Below are 17644 nucleotides of genomic sequence, written 5' to 3' on the forward strand. Positions count from 1 at the left end.
CTTGCGATTACTCTCTTGACAGTATCTGCTTGCTAGCTTAGTTTGAATTCCATTCTTGCGTATAGACTCAAAGTCTTGTCCTATACTCAACTGACTAGTCTATTTCTCTCACAGATTTCTCTTTTCTAAAACGTCTGCAGCGCCTAAAGTTTCCCTTAATATTATATTCGAAGACCCGTCGCCCAACACGCAAAAATGCCCGCGGTTCGGACTAGTCACTTCAAGCTACTCCAGAAATTCAAGCCAGACTACTCGCCCAGCGAGTTCGTCCAATATGAATCACAACGAACCGGGATGACGGTGGTCGTCATTGATCAGAAAGGTCCTAAAGTGAACGGCTATTTTGTCCTAGCGACAGAGATTCTTGATGACTCCGGCGCTCCTCACACCCTGGAACATCTGATCTTCATGGGGTCGCGGAACTATCGGTACAAGGGTTGCCTGGACAAACTTGCCACGCGATTCTACTCAAATACCAATGCGTGGACTGCCACCGATCATACGGCGTATACCTTGGACACGGCGGGCTGGGAAGCCTTCTCGCGCATGTTACCCGTCTATCTGGAGCATGTCATTGCTCCAACATTAACGGATGAAGGCTGCTATACCGAGGTTCACCATATCGATGGCACTGGTAATGATGCCGGTGTGGTGTACTCGGAAATGCAAGGAGTCCAGAACAATGCTGCCGAGCTTATTGACCTTGAAGCACGACGGTTGACCTATCCTGAAGGTGTAGGTTTTCGTTACGAAACCGGGGGAATGATGGAGCAGCTGCGGGTCCTTACGGCGGAGAGAATCAGGGCTTTCCACCGTGAAATGTACCAACCCAAGAACCTGTGCCTAATCATCACCGGCGAGGTTGACCATGTCGACTTGCTGGAGCAGCTCGATAGGTTTGAAGACACCATTCTTGATGTTATTCCAAGTCCAGATTCGCCATTCAAGCGACCTTGGGTTGACTCAAACCAAGCTCCTCCGTTGTCGCAGTCAGTGGTCAAAACTGTGGAATTTCCCGAGGAGGACGAGACTTACGGAGAATTGGAAATCCGTTTCCTAGGTCCTGATTGCACCGATCCCGTGCAAAGTAGGTCATCCTTAGTCTCAATGTCATTATGAACGAGTACTAACAACTCCGTAGCCGGTGCTGTCAATGTTACCCTACTGTACTTGGCTGGCTCTTCAGCGTCGCTTTTGGACAACATCCTTGTTGAGAAAGAGCAGCTTGCAAGTGCTGTGTACTATGCTACTGACGACCGTCCTAGCCTCGAGATTCGTTTCACATTGACCAGTGTGGAGACGGAAAAGCTGGCTCAAGTTGAGCAGCGATTCTTTGAAGTCCTAAAGGATGCGATGAACAAGGATCTTGACATGAAGTACTTGCAAGAATGCATCGACCGCCAAAAACGGACATGGAAGTTCTCCACTGAAAGCTCCGCTTCATCGTTCGCAGAGTATGTCATCTCAGATTTCCTCTTTGGAAAGAAGGATGGCTCGACTTTGCTAGATGTCACTTCGCTGAAAGAGTATGATACTCTGGAGAAATGGACTCAGGACGACTGGCGCAATTTCATCAAGAAATGGATCTCGGACGCTCCTCATGTCACTATTCTGGGAACTCCGTCCTCCAAAATGTCCGACACTCTGAAGAAGGAGGAAGAAGCTCGGGTTGCCGCGCAAAAGAAGAAGTTGGGTGAGGATGGCTTGAAAAAGCTAGCTGAGAAGCTCGAAAAAGCAAAGGCTGAAAACGACAAGGAAATTCCGAAGGAGATGCTCGAGCGCTTTAAGATCCCTGGGATTGAGTCTATCCATTTCATAGAGACAACAACAGCTAGGTCTGGGGCTGCTCTTCAGCTTGGCCGCCCGAACAACAAAGCTCAGCAGATCGTGGATGCTGATGGGTCAGACTTGCCCGCGTTCATACAGTTCGAGCACATTCCCAGCAGTTTTGTTCAATTGTCTGTCCTCATCTCAGCACAGTCTGTGCCTGTGCAACTGCGTCCTCTTTTGTCCGTTTACACGGAAGCCTTCTTCAACCTTCCTGTCATGCGCGATGGCAAGATAATCAACTTTGAACAAGTTGTCGTCGAGTTGGAACGGGACACCGTGGGGTATTCTATTGAAGGCGCCAGAGCTCTGGGCAACTCGGAAATGCTGCGTATCTCATTCCAGGTCGAGCTCGAGCAGTACAGCACCGCGATTGCTTGGCTGCAGGAGCTTTCGTGGAAGTCGGTCTTTGACATTAAGAGGCTGCGTACAATCACAAGCAGACTTCTTTCCGATGTTCCTGATGCTAAGCGCAGTGGCGACGACATGCTTGCTGCCGTCCACGTCATGGTTCACTATGCGGCGGAGTCTATTGTCCGCGCCCGCAGCACTCTAGTGAAGGCGCGATACCTCAAGAAGATCAAACGTCAACTCGCCGAGGAGCCGGAAATGGTTGTTGCATGTATGGAGGAGATCAGAAATGCTCTCTTCCAGTTCGAGAACATCCGAATCTTGGTCATCGCCGATCTCGAAAAACTGCCTAATCCAGTCTCCACCTGGAAGCCATTTGTCGAGCAATTGGGTGCCAGCAAGCCTTTGAAGCCCATCACAGTCAGAAGGGAACTACTCAGTCCAGCAGGCCAGAACCTAGGCGGGGAAGCGTACGTCGTCCCCATGCCGACCATCGATTCATCCTTCGCCTACGCCACGGCACGGGGTCTCGATGCGTATGACGACCCCAACCTCCCAGCCTTGCTAGTAGCAATCGCGTACATGAATGCCGTCGAGGGACCTCTCTGGGTTGCCGTCCGCGGCAAGGGTCTGGCCTACGGCACAAACTTCGCATACAACATCGACACCGGATTCGTGAACTTTGACGTCTACCGCTCGCCAAATGCCCACAAGGCCTTTGAATCAAGCAAGGAGATCGTCGAGGCCCATCTTTCCGGGAAGGAGCCCTTTGACCCCTTGATGTTCGAGGGCGCGATTAGCAGCATTGTTGTCAGCTTCGCGAATGAGCAAGTGACCACCGCCAGTGCGGCCCAGGGCAGCTTTATCCGACAGGTCGTGCGCGCCTTGCCTTCCGACTACAAAGAGAGAATACTCCACGCTGTTCGTGACATTAGTGTTGAGGATGTCAAGAAGGCGCTGCGGGAAATCATCCTTCCGCTGTTTGCTCCTGAGACGGCGAATATTGTTATCACCTGCACGACTGTGCTTGAAGAGGTATGTCTACGTTTATTCTTTAACATATGAAACCTCAAGAATGTAATACTGACCACTCAATCAGACAATCGCGAATGGCCTGAAGGCATCTGGGTTCTCTCCCAAGGTGCAACCACTCAAGGAATTCGAGGACGACTACGGACTCAAGGTTGGAGACGGGAGCGGAGATGACGACGATGACGATGATGAAGACTCAGACGACGAGGATGAATCCGGCTCAGAAGAAGAGTCAGATGATGAGTGATGCTAATGCTATGATGACTCGGAGTGCTGTTAGTACGGTAAGGTCCGGCGGAGGACAGTAATTCTGTATAGAATTAATCATGCCTATGAATTTAGTAATGATAGACGAGCTGTCCGTCTTGATTCTCATAATCATGCCCTGAAGCTGTACAATTCAAGCATCGCCCACCACGTAATCTAGAACCAGACTCAGCGCACGAGTAGTATATTCTATAATAACATACGATATGATACAAAGAGGACAAACAACAAGCCTCATTCCCAATGACATTCAATTCCCGCCCCTGATTTTGGTTTGGAATATCTTCAGCGCACATGGCATGTTTTGAACCTATCCTCCACAACCCAGTCCAACACAACAAAAGAACGAAAGAAACCAAGGAAATCACCAACTCAAACTCTTCCTCCCCTTAGCCCTCCGCCGAATCAAAATCTTCTGTCCGCCTTTCGACTTCAGCCTGGCCAAAAATCCATGGCGGCGTTTCTGCACCCGGCGCGAGGGGTTATACGTGTCGCGCTTGCCGGCCAGGGACGTACTCGCTGAGAAGGAGCGAGACTGCTGTGAGAGCGAGAGCACGGAAGTTACAGGGTTGGAGTTGGAGTTGGAGAGGAGGGATGTGGGTTGCTGTGTTTGGATTCGAAGAGAGGAGAAGAGAGTCGGGCGGGTGGTTGTGGTTGTTGCGAGGGAGAAGAGGCGGGATTGGGGCTTGAGTTGGAATTGGGACGCTGACGCGCGCGCGAATGGGCTGGTGAGGGTTGCTTGTCTATGGTGCGGTTTGTTAGTATTTGCTTGATCATAAATATAGATTAGAGGTTGAGGCTGCTGGGACTGGATTGGACCGGGACGGGACGTACTTGGATACTGAGGCCGTAGCTGTCCTGAGAGCCGAGGGGATGGCCCTGCACCGGAGGCAGAGCATGGTTGCTTGATGCTATCGGAAAGCCTTAGACGAAAGGATGTGTGAAAGGCGAGGAATAAAGAATCTCGAAGCGCGACAGGGTGAGATGGTACGGTACCCCGGAGTCGGATGGCTGTTTGGTGAAGCGTCAAAATTCGGAGATCAACTGCAGTCGGCGCCGGCGTGCACGGGCCACCTCCGACATTGAACTTTTTTTTCGAAGTCCGCAACAACACTACCTATTCTATACAACACCACTCAGATTTCCGGGGGATCAATCAACTGGGGACTGCATCAGCTGCACGAATATACGCTACTGGCTTCCGTTAAAAGTCCGCGCTTATCTCCCCCGTATTCCATAAATTCCAAACCTCCCACGCCGCATTTACAAAGTTATCTAAGGACCACACCCCAACATCTCAAATCACCACTCTCAAATCCAACCTGCAAGATAAAACAAGAAAACACATTCGCCCAAAATGTCCACCCAGGAACCGACACCCCTCCCCCCAACAACAATCCTCACCAGCACCCCCATACCACAAAGCACAGCGCACGACTTCCTAGCCGCATATCTAGACCGCGCAGCAACCGACCCAGCCCTACAACCAAACGCCGGAATAAGCGAGCACGGCCCCGTCTCGCGCACAACCGCCGCAGCACCAAACATCATCCTGCATAACCTGAAGCGCGTGCAGGCGGGGCTTGCGGGGGAAGTACTGGGGCGAGATTTGGCGATTGCGGAGATGAAGAAGGGGGCGAAGCAGGCTCAGGCACTGGCGCAGGCGCAGGGTGGGATTGGGGGTGTGGAGGCGGGGTGGGAGGATAAGAAACAGTTTGAGCAGGAGCAGGGAATGGAGAATGATGAGGTTAATGTGAGGAGTGGGGAGGAGGTTACTGGGATGGATGTGGATGGGGTTGATGGGCAGGGGGAGGGTGAGACTGGGACTTTGGATAAGGAGGAGAGGAAGCGGTTGAAAAAGGAGCGGAGGAAAGCTGAGAAGAAGGCGAAGTTGAAGGGGGAGGATGAGTAGGGTTTTGGTCTTGCGATTCTAATCACGGGTTTCAAAAGCATACAGGCGCATTGTTGGTAATAGAATTAGGGTTACAAGTTTGATTGCTTTATTTCAGTGACTTAAGGACGTGTTTTGGCTCGTTCGTTTGTCTTCACGACTAACACATTGTTTGATATCCAAAATTCGCTTTCTCAGTGTAAAAGCCCATCTCCGAACCAGAGAAATCGGTCAAGGACCACAGATGAAAACTTTAGTCAATCGTGTAACCGCTTAGAGTTCCCGGTCGCCAGCTTTGACAGGCTTTTCGCTGTCTCCGCTCTTGAAGTCCGTAACCTTTCCGCCTTCCCAACCAAGAGCCTTGAGGCGCTCGGGAAGGATAGGGTGAGAGTAGTGGTAGCTGGCATACATCCAGTCGGCATCCATAGTACTCAGGTTCTGGATCTGAAGCTTGAGAAGAGACTGGGAGAGTTCCTTAGAGTATCCAAGGTTCACGGCAAATGCATCTATGTATTGTCAGCTCCCATAATGAGAGGTCTTTGCGGTAAGAGAACATACCAGCTTCGAATTCAAACTTGCGGCTAAGAATGTTCATCAGAAGCTTGACAACAGCATCCATAGGAGCAAGGGCGTCAGAGAAAAGAAGGAATCCAATCATGATAGGCTGCTCGCTGTGGAATCCGAATGACTGGTAAAGAGACCGGTTGTTCACGAAGGCTGAGAAGAGCGCGAAGATGTAGAACATGTGAAACTAGGATAAGTTAGCTATGAGTTCTTGACGCTTGCCAACGCGGAGAAAGAGAACGTACTTGGGCAATGCCGAAGAGTTTTGTGGTGTGGCTAAGACTCCAGTGGCCCAGCTCGTGGCTCAGTACGGCAACAACCTCCTCGGGCTCGCTCTTCTCAATCAAGGTGTCGTAAATGACAATGTGCTTCTTCCAGGGGAGACCGTAGAAGTACGCGTTGCTGTGCGCACTGCGCTTGCTGCCATCAATCACATGCAATTCCTGAAGCGGGAAGTTCAGCTTCTTGGCCAGGTTCTCAACGCCAGTCTTAATAGCGCCGGGTTCAAGAGGAGACAGCTTGTTAAACAGGGGCAGGATGACAATGGGGTAGATGGTAATAGCGAAAACCTGAACGAAGACACCAAAGAGCCAGAGGTAATAGAAGCACGAGGTACCAGTCTTCTGGACAATCTTGAGCACAGCGCTGATGATAGGCGTGCCCAAAACAATGCCCAGCATTTGACCCTTAAGCATATCAGAGACCCAGAGACCGACAGTTTGCTTGTTGAAGCCAAACTTCTCCTCAAGCACAAACGTGTTGTAGTAAGAGACCGGGAGCGAGAGAACAGTGCTAATCAGATTAAACCCAAAAATGAACAGGAGCGTCTGCGTGATTTCACCCTGGAACGAAGCCGGGAGGTATCGCGCCAACAAGAGACCGCTGACTCCCCATAGCTTGGGAAGGACATCGCCGTAGATGAACGCAAGGTTCTGAATTTGACCATATAAACCGGAGATGAAACCAAACTTTGCTTTTGCGCGACCGTATGCCTACGCGAGTGACAAAGAAAGTCAGCCGGTCTGGACAGCTGTTTCGAAGACGCGGGTACCTACCTGACTTTGATCGTAAACCTTCTGAGAGACCTCGTTTTCGAGCACCTTTGGAGCCTTGATTCGCTGCAGAACCTTGTATTGACGGAATGATAGAAGCCCTTCAAGTATGAACTGGCCTAGCGAGAAGCCGACGAGGACGTTCTTCCAAGGAAAGAGGGGGCGGTCCAGAAGACGCGCCAATTGCTAGAAGCGACAATCGTCAGTAACGATTCGGCGTTTTCCTTCGAAATCATCTGCATGGCGCCTTGAAACCAGAAAGCATCATAGACAGGGAACTCACGTCGAGGATCCACATCCTGAAACTGGCAGTACGACAGCAGGAGTGTTGCAAGGTGTTGTGTCGATATCAGGGCGGAACAAAGGACAGCTTATAACATAGAAAGCCGCGGCTTTATTAGTCACCCGCCCGCAGATCATCCATACAACTATAGAATCTCGATACCTAGTTATCTACAAAATTCAAGGTTGTCTCATTAAGTGAGAACCATCAGCAAATGAGATAACCATTACAAAAGAGCATAGATGTATTAGTCTTATTCAAGTTCGTTGCATTTCGTAATCCCCGTGGTAGCTCGTCTAACTGTCCATAGGTACAAGTCGAAATCAAGAATGCGATAGGCACAATATAAACAAGTTTTTTCCCACCCCCAGACAAAACAGCGTCATAACTCTCGTCAAAAGAAGTGGTCGCCTCTACTTCATCCTTATCGTCCTCTCGTCAACCGACTCGCCCACCAGAAAGATAGCGCACGTTTTCGCGAACCTTCAGCGGGCGTACCTGCATCAGCCCCACGCGTACTTGTCTTCGAGGCCAGCGGGCAGAGGAAGTGACAAGGAGTCCTTCAAGCGTTCACTATATAGAAATGACGTGTGACGTGCTCATTTATCACCTCAACGCCTTCCCCACATTGAAGCTGTCCACCGAGAACCCCCGGCGGCTGTGACCTCTCTCCTTCGCAATCCCCTCGTGACGCCTGACCTGAATTCGCCATCAAGTGGCCTTGCTTTAATTGACGATGGGCTCAAGGGTGTTACCACTGGTTGGAGTTAGTGAAGTTAATCTTAGAAGGGAACTGTAGGGCGGTCACAACTTACGCGACAATGTTGGCCCAACCAATCAAACGCCAGTGCTTGTCGATTCTTCGACTGATGGCGATCTTCTCGCCAACTTCAGTACAAGCCGGGCTGGTCAGGCTCAGCTTAGCAGCATCAGCCTTGACACCAACCACCTTGGCACCGGTGGCAGTGGAACCAATGTTGACCATGAGAACCTCATTCTTAGCCAGCTTAGCAACCTTAGCCTGCTTGCCGTCGGCGGTCTTGACACCGAGAAGTCGGCGAAGCAGGAAGTAGTTGACCTCGAGCTCAGTGTAGATGGCGGGCAGGCGTCCACGGTGACCGAGAACGAAACCGACCAGACGATCGGCACGGCAAAGCGTAGGGTCAACACGAGTACCGACACCAATCAATCCACCAGGGACAGCAAACTTCAGGTCATTGTGCTCGGCAAAGAGCGACACAACCCGGGAGAAGATAGGACGGCACTGAATCTTGCCATTCTCATCCTTGGTGACGAGACCAGGTCGAATTTCGATCTCGTCATCCAACTTCAGCACACCAGTCAAGATGGAGCCACCGGCAACACCGCCCTTCAGCTCATCGATCTCCGCACCGGGCTTGTTGACGTCGAACGACCGGATGACCATCATGTGAGGGGATGCTGTGAAATCACGGACAGGGACAGGAATATGGGAGACAAGGTACTCGTTGACAGCGTCAATGTTGTACTTGAGCTGGGCGGAGATAGGAATGATGGGAGAACCGTCGGCAACGGTACCACGAATGAATTTCAGAATCGACTGGTAGTGCTGCAGGGCTCCGTCTTCCCTCATCAAATCGACCTTGTTCTGGAGAATAATGATGTGGCTCAGCTTCATGATCTCGATGGCGGCCAAATGCTCGGAGGTCTGGGGCTGAGGGCAAGTTTCGTTTCCGGCAATCAACAGAAGAGCGGCGTCCATGACGGCGGCACCTGACAGCATAGTACTCATGAGAATATCGTGACCGGGGCAGTCGACGAAGCTGTAATAGTCCTAGGTTAGCAGCCCACCCAGTGGCTCACCAGTATGGTCGGTTGGTACGTACGAAACGTGTCTCAGGAGACGGTAGTGACCGGAGCATCCTTCTCTCTCGCACGGAGGGTCAACCTCCTTCTCGCTCTTATAACTTTTGTAGCATGTTGGCCGAGGGCAGGCGGGGTTGTCGCACTTGTAGATTTTAGCGTTGGCGTAACCGAGCTTGATGGTGATGTTTCGTTCCAGCTCGTTCTTGAATCGGACAGTCTGAACCTCTGAGATAGCCTTCACCACCGTTGACTTTCCGTGAGCGACGTGACCAATAGTACCAATGTTGATCGTGGCCTGGCGAGCGATAATTTCGGGCGACAGAGGAGTTAGTGTAGACAAGTCGAGGGTCTCTGGGTCGGGCTGCTCCGGGAGCTCTGGTCGCTTCGGCTGAGAAACAGGAGGTAAAGAGTCCTTCTTCATCGCTGACTTGAGGGGCTTCTCCTCCTGGTCGAGAGGCTCTTGGTCTTCGATCTCATCCTGGCCGTTGGCATTAAGGATGGGGGAGCCGGGCTGGGACTCCTCGTCTGAGAAATCACCGTTGGTAGCCATGATTGCGCTCGACAACGGGGCTCTGAGAGAAAGGGTAGTATAGGACGGGAGTGGGAGCGTGGAGGTCGGGGCCTTTGTTAGATGAAATTTGCTGGTTTTGCAGAGCGACGGAGGCGATACGATCTTTAGGCCTGCACCGAGTTTAGTGGGGGTTGATTTGTGCAGTGGAGAGCGAGCAGGCGGTGGCCGCCGGCAGTTGCTGGCTTTCTCCCTCCTATACGGCATCAATTCTGTGACATGCCTTAATTCTTATGGCTATATTCCAAAATATTTATTATGGCGCGTTTCTTTTCCAGGTTCTTTTTGTTACTGGATTTGCGTAAAAGTCAGTCGCTCAACGCTCGTAGCAAATTCCCAGAAGTCTCGTCGCTGCGGGTGACTCATTCTCCCCAGGACTATATTCTTGCCCTTATGGCTGGCTGCCAAAAAAACAAAGGCACCAATACATGCAACCAAACAAACATAGCCCACGCTGATGTTTTAATGCTTTACAATTTTGACATCACTTGTCGGGTATATACAACAGACTTGATAGTAGTGTTCAGATAACGACCCCTATTCAGCGTCACTTCCTTCACTGCTTGACTCTTCATCGCTTTCTTCGTCAAACGATTCGAAATCCTCCGGTGTCGGTTCTTCAGCAGGCATCATAACGAAAGCCTTCAGGCAAGTGATCCTGTTTCCTGTCTCATAGGAGTTCAGAAGCTTCCCCACCTGAATATCCTTTGAGTTGCTAGACTTCTTGGACAACATATCGCGCAACTTGGCTCCAAGCAACTGCCAAACACGCACGACGCCCTCACTATTTGCTGTGACCACCGCAAAATCGTCCTCGGCTCCAGGTTGACCCTTGAGGCTTATTATTTCGAAGTCCTTTACTCTCCCCGGGAGTCCTTGTGATTTGCCACCGAGTTGGGCGACTGGCTCAGCATACGGGATCGGAGAGTCATCACCTTCGACTGGTTGTCGTAGCTTCTTGGTTGAGTAGAATATGACCCTACCATCCTCTGTCGAGATTGCGAATGATTCCTCATCTTCTTCCGAGCCCATGGCAACGTACTTGATTTCATGTAGCTTGCTTCGTGGGCCCGGGAATACCCTGCAAATTGGGGTAGAATCCTGTGAGGCGATCAGAATACTGGATCATGTCGCTATGGTGATAGGGAGCTTACTATCCCAAACAATACGGCACCCCATTCAAAGGCCACCGCGAACTCTTCTCCCTTAGTGTTCCATGCAATCTTTCTCCCTTCCCCAGTGCTCCATCTGCCTTCCTTTACACTTTGTAGGATATCCTTGTTGAAATTCAGTACTCCGGCTTTTTTCCCTGTAACAAGGTTCCACAATCGCATGCATCGCTCCCCTTTACCCACACTTAGCATAAGCTTCATACTTGGGTGCACTGCAAAATCATTAACGCCAGACGGAGATCCACCGGGAGGCGCGGTATCACCGCTGGGTCGGCCCTGGACCTTCGGGTGAGGAGCTTTGATGGTAGAAATAACGCTCAGGTCGCGGACCTTGCTAACGGAGATAGTATTATCCTCTGCAGACGCTAAGAGCTTTGACCGTGAAGGGAATACCAGAGCTGTGATAGGTGCGGAATGGTGTAAAAGGGCTCCGAGTTCCCTGTTCTTAGGGTTCTCAAGGATCTTGTTACCCGCGAGGGTAGGGACTGTCGGGTAGTGCTCGTTCACTGTAGGAGGTGCTGCAGATAACGTATAGAGATTGACGCGCTCATCACTTCCACCACTGGCCAGGATGACTTTCGGAGGCTCCGTAGAGTCTGCCTTGGGTAAGGGAGACAAAGCCAGGGATTTGATCGCAGAGGAATGCGCCTCGAATAGGAAAGTATCCACGAATTGAACGGCAGATGAATCGACAGGCGACGTTTTAGGCTCATCGGCTGCAAAGCAGGTCGCGGGGATTGATGCCGTAAATCCATGTAGGACTCGCTCGTATGAACCAGTAACTATCTGTACCGTGATGGCGCCGCCGTCACTATGTTCCGCAGGCGATGATTCTTGCTTGTTCGATGATTTGGCCTGTTTCGACGGCTGATTCGTCTTAGGGCCTTTGACAGCCTCGTCTATCTTGCGCTTAGCCATCATTGGGTTCGTACTGGGGCCAGAAAGGTAGAAAACGAGCTCTTGTCGGTCGACTGATGAGTATCAGAGAGCGGGCAACTTTTTTTTTCTGCCAGACATTCTGGAGTTCTGCAGGCGGTGAGAAACTGGGGTGCTAGCGGCTTGGCGCGTTAGCCTGAGCCTTGAGGCTAGACGCTGGAACCTGGTCACTATCGCGTCAACCACATCAAAACCTGATTATCGGGGACTCTTCATTGCTCGATCGTATAAGTAGCAGATAGAACATGAGGTTGAATTAGAGGGAATCGCTGCCCCTATTGCTCCAAAAGACAGTAACCGCCGTAAGCAATAAGAATAGCCCAGCATACCTCCATTCCCCCCGGTAAGGCCTTCCCCATACCTGCTCTGGCTGCTCGCGGTACCCTTCCAAAAAGCTTTCCAGTCAACCAACCAAAGTCAACTCCCCATTCACCACGAACCCTCCCAAAAATCCCTTCACAGTGCCATCTCCGTGTCGACGCTCTTGCATCGCAGAACAACACAACCACATCCTTCTTATCAATTTCGAGCGATTTTTTCCTTCTGGATGACTTCGCTCAACCTATTCCCCTTACTTTCAGCGCGTTAATCGGATGTTGTGTTCTTGAATTAGGCTCGATGCTCCGGGAAGAGCTTCTTCGGTCTAAGCAAGATGAGATCGCGTGAGTATTAATTCTCTCTAACGATAATTTATGTTTCATTTCATGTTGCGATTAATTTCCATCGCTCACTGGGGTTTTTAGACGTTGTTTGTTGTCGCGGAAGCGCAAATTGAGCGAGCTCTACTTTGCGACCGTAGGCTACGCGGGCGCGACCGAGACCTCTTTTGACTCCGCCGCGTATCAGGAAAAGGAGAAAGCGTTCCTCGAAGCCAACGACCTTACAAAGTAAGTTATTCTCTAACATAATAAACTCGAACAACACTTCATGCTATACCATTTCTTTCTTCCTTGTTTATCGCTTCACCGCGCGATTGCCCTTTACTCACTGCTTTCCAGAGGTCGTTACTTCAATGAAGCCACGCTCCCAGCCCTACCTAGTTATGCAGCGCCGCCGGCGCGAGAGACGAAAGCGACCCCATCAACTGCACCCGCGCAAACTCCAGGAGTTTCCAATGCTGTCCCGACTGGTCCGTCGTTGCGCGGAGATGCTCCCACATCCGAAGCTGCTTTACAAGCAGCCGCGAAGGCTGAACCTCGGAAAGTCGCGGCGCCGCATTCAACAGAGGAGCAGCAAACCAAACCGCTTGATAGCAAGCCTCTCCCTCAGCCCACTCCTGGTAGGCCACTTACCGGATCGCAAAAGCCTGATAGTTCAACCTTGCAGCCTAGCCTAAAGGAGACTACTTTTGTGCCGGAAACGCCTAGCAGCTCCCAGGACTCTAGCAACGCTATCCCCCAGGCCGACCAAACGAAACTATCCAAAGATGTCTCCCCGACTCAATCTGCTATTCACTCGCCGAAAGCTCAGCATGATGTGCGCCCTTTCCCGCTTGCAGGGCGTCCGGTTCCAGTCGCCGAACAGCCCTTGTCCCCCGTTTCGTCCGCGGAGCCCTACTCAAACAACACACCCGCCGCAACCGCAGCGTCTCCGGCCACAAGCCCTGCAGAGGAGACAACAGAGCCCGTGGAGAAACCTCCGAGCCCTAGGCGCCCAGCGGCTGCTCAAAGTCAACCGGGCTTTGTTCCAGCCACGGCAGACGAACAACTTCGGTTCGAAGAGGCACAGTCTCTCCAGCAAAACGCTTCATTGGCAAGTCAGGTCAAGGACGGTGCCGGAGCCGCCCCCTCGACAAATCAGGTTATCCAGGAGGATCTTCCGGCGAGCTCGAGAGCGGCGGAGTTGGAGAAGGAAGCTCGGGAATCAGTACCTGGAGATATTCCGCCAGAAGCGCAACATACTGATTCAAATGCTGCACTTCCAGTAAATCCCATGACCCAAGCCCAGCAATCATCCGGTCAAGCAGCCGGGACTCCCGTCAAGGAAGTGACTCCATCTACACAGCCGACCAAGAAGCCAAGCCCACCAGCCCTTCCAGGACCTCTTCCGGAAAGGATGACGACTAGAGTATCTTCCGGCGCAATTCGGCACAAGTCCGTATCGGAGATTCTAGGCGAAGCGCCCAAGACTCCTGTTTCCCCAGTCGAGAAGCCACAGACAGCTGAGCACGCTACTGGCGCTGATGATTCTGCAGACTCCGCAAGGTTACGTCTTAAAGACAGACGAGCGCGAGAGAAAGAGAGGAACAAACTTTCAACTGTTGTCTTTCCGAAACAGCAGCAGCAGCAGGATAAGGGCAGTGCTATGGATCTTGTCCGCCAACAGTCCGGTGATCTGGTAAGGCTGAACGAGGAGCAGGACTATCTGTTTACCCTGTTCCAGAATAAGGCTTATGCTCCGCCTCGTGGAACTGCCTTGGCCGCCCTTCTGGCTTCGGCGCATAAAACGCTATCGACGAATAATTACCTTCTTGATTATCAGGAACAGATGGATTGCCGCATTTTGCGCCGCATATATGACCTTCAGAATGCTAATAGATGGCCATTGCGTCAACTCAAGCGCGCTGCTGAGCCACCTAGACAGGGAACCCACTGGGACGTTATTTTGGATCATATGAAGTGGATGCGAACAGATTTCCGAGAAGAACGCAAGTGGAAACTTGCTGCAGCGAAGAGCTGTGCAGATTGGTGTGTCGAATATGTCCATAGTGAACCTGAATCTCGCTCGATGTTGCGCGTTCGTGCAAAGATACCGCCTGAGGAGGCTGCCCGGAAGGCTGAACCGTCGGCTACTGCCATGGTTTCTCCCCCAGAGGAGTCGGGACCCGAAGCTATGGACCTTTCACATCCCACACCAGACTTGGTACCTTCCACTGAAGAGGACTCGGTCAGCGAGGGGTTCAACGATGAGCCGCAGCATGATCTCCCAGACACAGTTGCGCCAGCCGCGATTTTCTCGCTTGGATCTGATGAATTCAATTTCTCCCTGGACATGACCCCAGCGGCCCAAAAACTCCTGGATGAGTTACCGATGTACTCACCCGTTCAGATCGAGCCGAACACGCGCCTTCCCAGCTTCAAGAAACCTCTGGATTCATCCTGGAAAACTGATATTCTTCCTGTTTCGAAATTTTCTCGCGGAAAGATAGTGTTTCACGAGGATGAGCCCGCCAGAAAACGCAGTCGCTATGACTATTCACAATACGACTCCGGTACTGAGCATCCGGTCCTGGACTTGCCGCCTGAGCAAATTAACGTTGCGCTCTTTCAGCCCGAAAATAGGCATATTCGTGACCGCATACATCCCACTCAACCTTTCAGGCCTCCAACAGAATATCCCATGCCCTCTCTTGGATTCTTGGAGTCCAGACAATCATCCCAGTGGACTTACGCAGAAGATGACGAGCTTCGCAGCCTTGTCGAGGAGTATTCCTACAACTGGTCACTGATATCTAGTTGTCTCACCCCGTCGTCCCAATTTACATCAGGCGCGGAAAGACGAACACCTTGGGAGTGTTTTGAGCGTTGGGCGGGAATAGAAGGTTTGCCCTCAGATATGTCAAAAACACCATACTTCAGAGCCTATCACCAAAGAATCGACACCGCCCAGCGTAACGTCATGGCGCAACAGGCCGCAGCTCAGCAGCAGCAGCAGCAGCAACAGCAGCAACAGCAGCAACAGCAGGGCAACAACAACGGCAATCAACAGCCGGTGTCTCTGATCCGCAGAAGAGGTACACAGCCAATCCGGGTTGATCGGAGAAGGTCCTCTAAGCACCTAGCTCTTCTCGATGCTATGAGGAAGCTGGCCAAGAAGCGAGAAACTATGCTGCAGAAGCAACAGCATGGTAAGCAACATCTTAACAAAGCGCATCCGCCACATCTAATGAACCTTTTGTAACTCTAGCTTCCCATCTCGCCTCGATAAGGAAAGTCAACGAAGCCAACCAGCCGAAGCCCCCCATTTCGTCACCCGCTGAATTCAGCCGCCTGAAGCATGAGCGTGAATTGAAACTTCAAGAGAGGCAAGAGCAATACCGTCAACAAATGATTGCTCAGCAGAGGGTAGGTTTCATCACTGTAAAAATACGTTGAGATAATGTCGGCTAACGTGGTATACAGGCGAGTCTCGCTGCCCGTACTGGTCAAATGCCTAATCAGCAGCAAATGATGAATGCTGCTGGACGTACGCCGAATGCAATGCCTCACAACCCCAACGCTCCCGCCGTAGCGACTAATACTCCAAATGGTCTTCCGAATGGCGTTTCCAACGGACTACCTAATGGAATGCCCAACGGAGTGCCGCAGGGCGCTGGTGTCAATCAAGCTCGACCGCACGTTCAGAGTGTGCAAGGGAGTGGGGGACCCGTGAATGGCCAGATGCCTGCCAACCCAATGGCCATGAAGATGATGCCACAGTCTGGGATGCAACAACCCAACGGCGCTCGTCCCAACATGCCAATGCAAGCGTCGCCGGACAATGCCAGGGTTATTCGAGAGGCCAATCGCTTGCAAGAGCAACAGCGGATCTTACAATCCAGACAGCAGCAGCCCCAGCACCCACTTCAACAGCAGCAACCACCACAGGCACAGAACCAGCAGCAGCAACTCCCTCAACATCAGCCGCAGCAAGCCCAGCAACAATTTCACGCCCAGCCTCAATTTGTGCCTCAGGGATCCAACTCTCCCAACATGAACATGCCTGGCGTTAATGGTAATCCGAACAACCCCGCAATGATGGCAGCTCTGCAGGGGGGTGGTGGAATGCAGAGCCCGCCGTTTCACAATGCTACTCCTCAAGGCGTTTCTACTCCATCTCCACGCGTGGGCCAACCGAATCTTCTATCAAGTGGGGTCGTCCCGACCATCAGCAGCATCCAAAGCCAGATTCAGAGGAGCAACCCCAATATGCCGATTGAGCAAGTCAACAAGCTGGCAACGGATCGCCTCCATCAGTACCAGCAGCAACGTATGTCTCAAGTTGCCATGAATGCGGCGGCCGGGAATCTGGGTGTCCAACCTAACTTTCAGATGTCGCATGATGGCAATTTCCAGCCTCAAACTGGCATGAATGGCGGCCCGAATATGCAGGTTTCGCAAGCTCAGGGGTTCTCCCCCATGATGCGCGTTCCGCAGCCGGCTCAACAAAACCGGGTCGGCACTGGAAGCTCTCCTGCCATGGGAGTAGCTGTACCGCAACAAAGCCGAAGTGCTACCCCTCAAACTCAACGCAGTGGCAGTGTTCAGAATGGACCTATGCAAGGCGTGAGCAAGAGCCCTAACCATCCTCAAACCCAATCGATGGGCACCTGAATGGTTCAATTACCAATCCCCCTTTACCACACATACCGTCTCTTCGTCTGTAAATATTGACCTCACCTTACCTACCTTTATTCCCCTTTTCCCTTTCGACACACCTTGACGATTTGCAATACCACGACCCGCAGCCCTTTTCACCAGTGATCTTATTCCTCATATTCCTACACATCAACCGCTCCTCCCACTTCCTCATCCCTATTTCCGACCACCTCTACGTTCAACTTATTTCCTACACCTCCTCCAGATACCGGTTATTCCGAACCTTTTATTGGACGCTAGTCCAACCCCGGGAGCTGATTACATTGTTATATGTCAGCTTTTTTGTTCCGGGTTCTTTCTTCTTTATGTACCACTTGTACCGATAGGGCAGGCACGAAATCTTAGCGATGTATCAGGGCAGGCGATTGGAATAGATTAAATTCTAGGAAAGGAATTATATTCCAAGTCTCGATAAATCTCGTGAATCTGTATAGCCGATAGTCAGAGTAGAAGACGATGGATGCCGGGAACTGAAGACCGCTTGCCGTTTACGGCTATA

The 17644-nt window shown here is 51.6% G+C and overlaps 7 protein-coding genes across 7 annotated transcripts; 3 read left to right on the forward strand and 4 right to left on the reverse strand.

Annotated features, from left to right (window-relative positions):
- Positions 1–195: 195 nt before the first annotated feature.
- On the forward strand, positions 196–3457 carry BDV17DRAFT_292805 (putative zinc metalloprotease; the record flags this gene model as incomplete). Its single annotated transcript, XM_073762448.1, has 3 exons — positions 196–1087; positions 1142–3213; positions 3278–3457. The coding sequence occupies 3 exons, from the start codon at positions 196–198 to the stop codon at positions 3455–3457; spliced, it is 3144 nt and encodes a 1047-aa protein (XP_073613967.1).
- A 104-nt stretch (positions 3458–3561) lies between these two features.
- On the reverse strand, positions 3562–4476 carry BDV17DRAFT_132501 (mitochondrial 54S ribosomal protein bL34m). The gene is made up of 2 exons (XM_073754160.1): positions 4312–4476; positions 3562–4220 (listed from the first exon to the last, which is right to left on the reverse strand). Exons 1-2 carry the CDS (start codon positions 4374–4376, stop codon positions 3842–3844), a joined length of 444 nt encoding a protein of 147 aa, XP_073613968.1. The 5' UTR covers positions 4377–4476; the 3' UTR covers positions 3562–3841.
- A 358-nt stretch (positions 4477–4834) lies between these two features.
- On the forward strand, positions 4835–5389 carry BDV17DRAFT_292807 (uncharacterized protein; the record flags this gene model as incomplete). The annotated part of the gene is made up of 1 exon (XM_073762449.1): positions 4835–5389. One exon carries the CDS (start codon positions 4835–4837, stop codon positions 5387–5389), a length of 555 nt encoding a protein of 184 aa, XP_073613969.1.
- Positions 5390–5454: 65 nt separating this feature from the next.
- BDV17DRAFT_267585 (zinc metalloprotease) lies at positions 5455–7318 on the reverse strand. The gene is made up of 5 exons (XM_073758377.1): positions 7268–7318; positions 6988–7170; positions 6178–6924; positions 5927–6119; positions 5455–5874 (listed from the first exon to the last, which is right to left on the reverse strand). The coding sequence occupies exons 1-5, from the start codon at positions 7280–7282 to the stop codon at positions 5642–5644; spliced, it is 1371 nt and encodes a 456-aa protein (XP_073613970.1). The 5' UTR covers positions 7283–7318; the 3' UTR covers positions 5455–5641.
- A 175-nt stretch (positions 7319–7493) lies between these two features.
- On the reverse strand, positions 7494–9950 carry BDV17DRAFT_267588 (translation initiation factor eIF2 subunit gamma). The gene is made up of 3 exons (XM_073758378.1): positions 9133–9950; positions 8083–9069; positions 7494–8024 (listed from the first exon to the last, which is right to left on the reverse strand). The coding sequence occupies exons 1-3, from the start codon at positions 9885–9887 to the stop codon at positions 7994–7996; spliced, it is 1773 nt and encodes a 590-aa protein (XP_073613971.1). The 5' UTR covers positions 9888–9950; the 3' UTR covers positions 7494–7993.
- A 267-nt stretch (positions 9951–10217) lies between these two features.
- BDV17DRAFT_292810 (putative 60S ribosome biogenesis protein Mak11) lies at positions 10218–11770 on the reverse strand (the record flags this gene model as incomplete). The annotated part of the gene is made up of 2 exons (XM_073762450.1): positions 10218–10781; positions 10835–11770. The coding sequence occupies 2 exons, from the start codon at positions 11768–11770 to the stop codon at positions 10218–10220; spliced, it is 1500 nt and encodes a 499-aa protein (XP_073613972.1).
- Positions 11771–12050: 280 nt separating this feature from the next.
- eaf1 (MYB and HSA domain protein) lies at positions 12051–17561 on the forward strand. Its single transcript, XM_073758380.1, has 5 exons — positions 12051–12450; positions 12532–12675; positions 12787–15635; positions 15695–15852; positions 15910–17561. The coding sequence occupies exons 1-5, from the start codon at positions 12407–12409 to the stop codon at positions 17098–17100; spliced, it is 4386 nt and encodes a 1461-aa protein (XP_073613973.1). The 5' UTR covers positions 12051–12406; the 3' UTR covers positions 17101–17561.
- The last annotated feature ends 83 nt before the right edge of the window (positions 17562–17644 follow it).

This window comes from Aspergillus undulatus, assembly GCF_047715775.1.
Source record: "Aspergillus undulatus strain CBS 261.88 unplaced genomic scaffold BDV17scaffold_36, whole genome shotgun sequence".
NCBI classification, from domain to species: Eukaryota; Fungi; Ascomycota; class Eurotiomycetes; order Eurotiales; family Aspergillaceae; genus Aspergillus; species Aspergillus undulatus.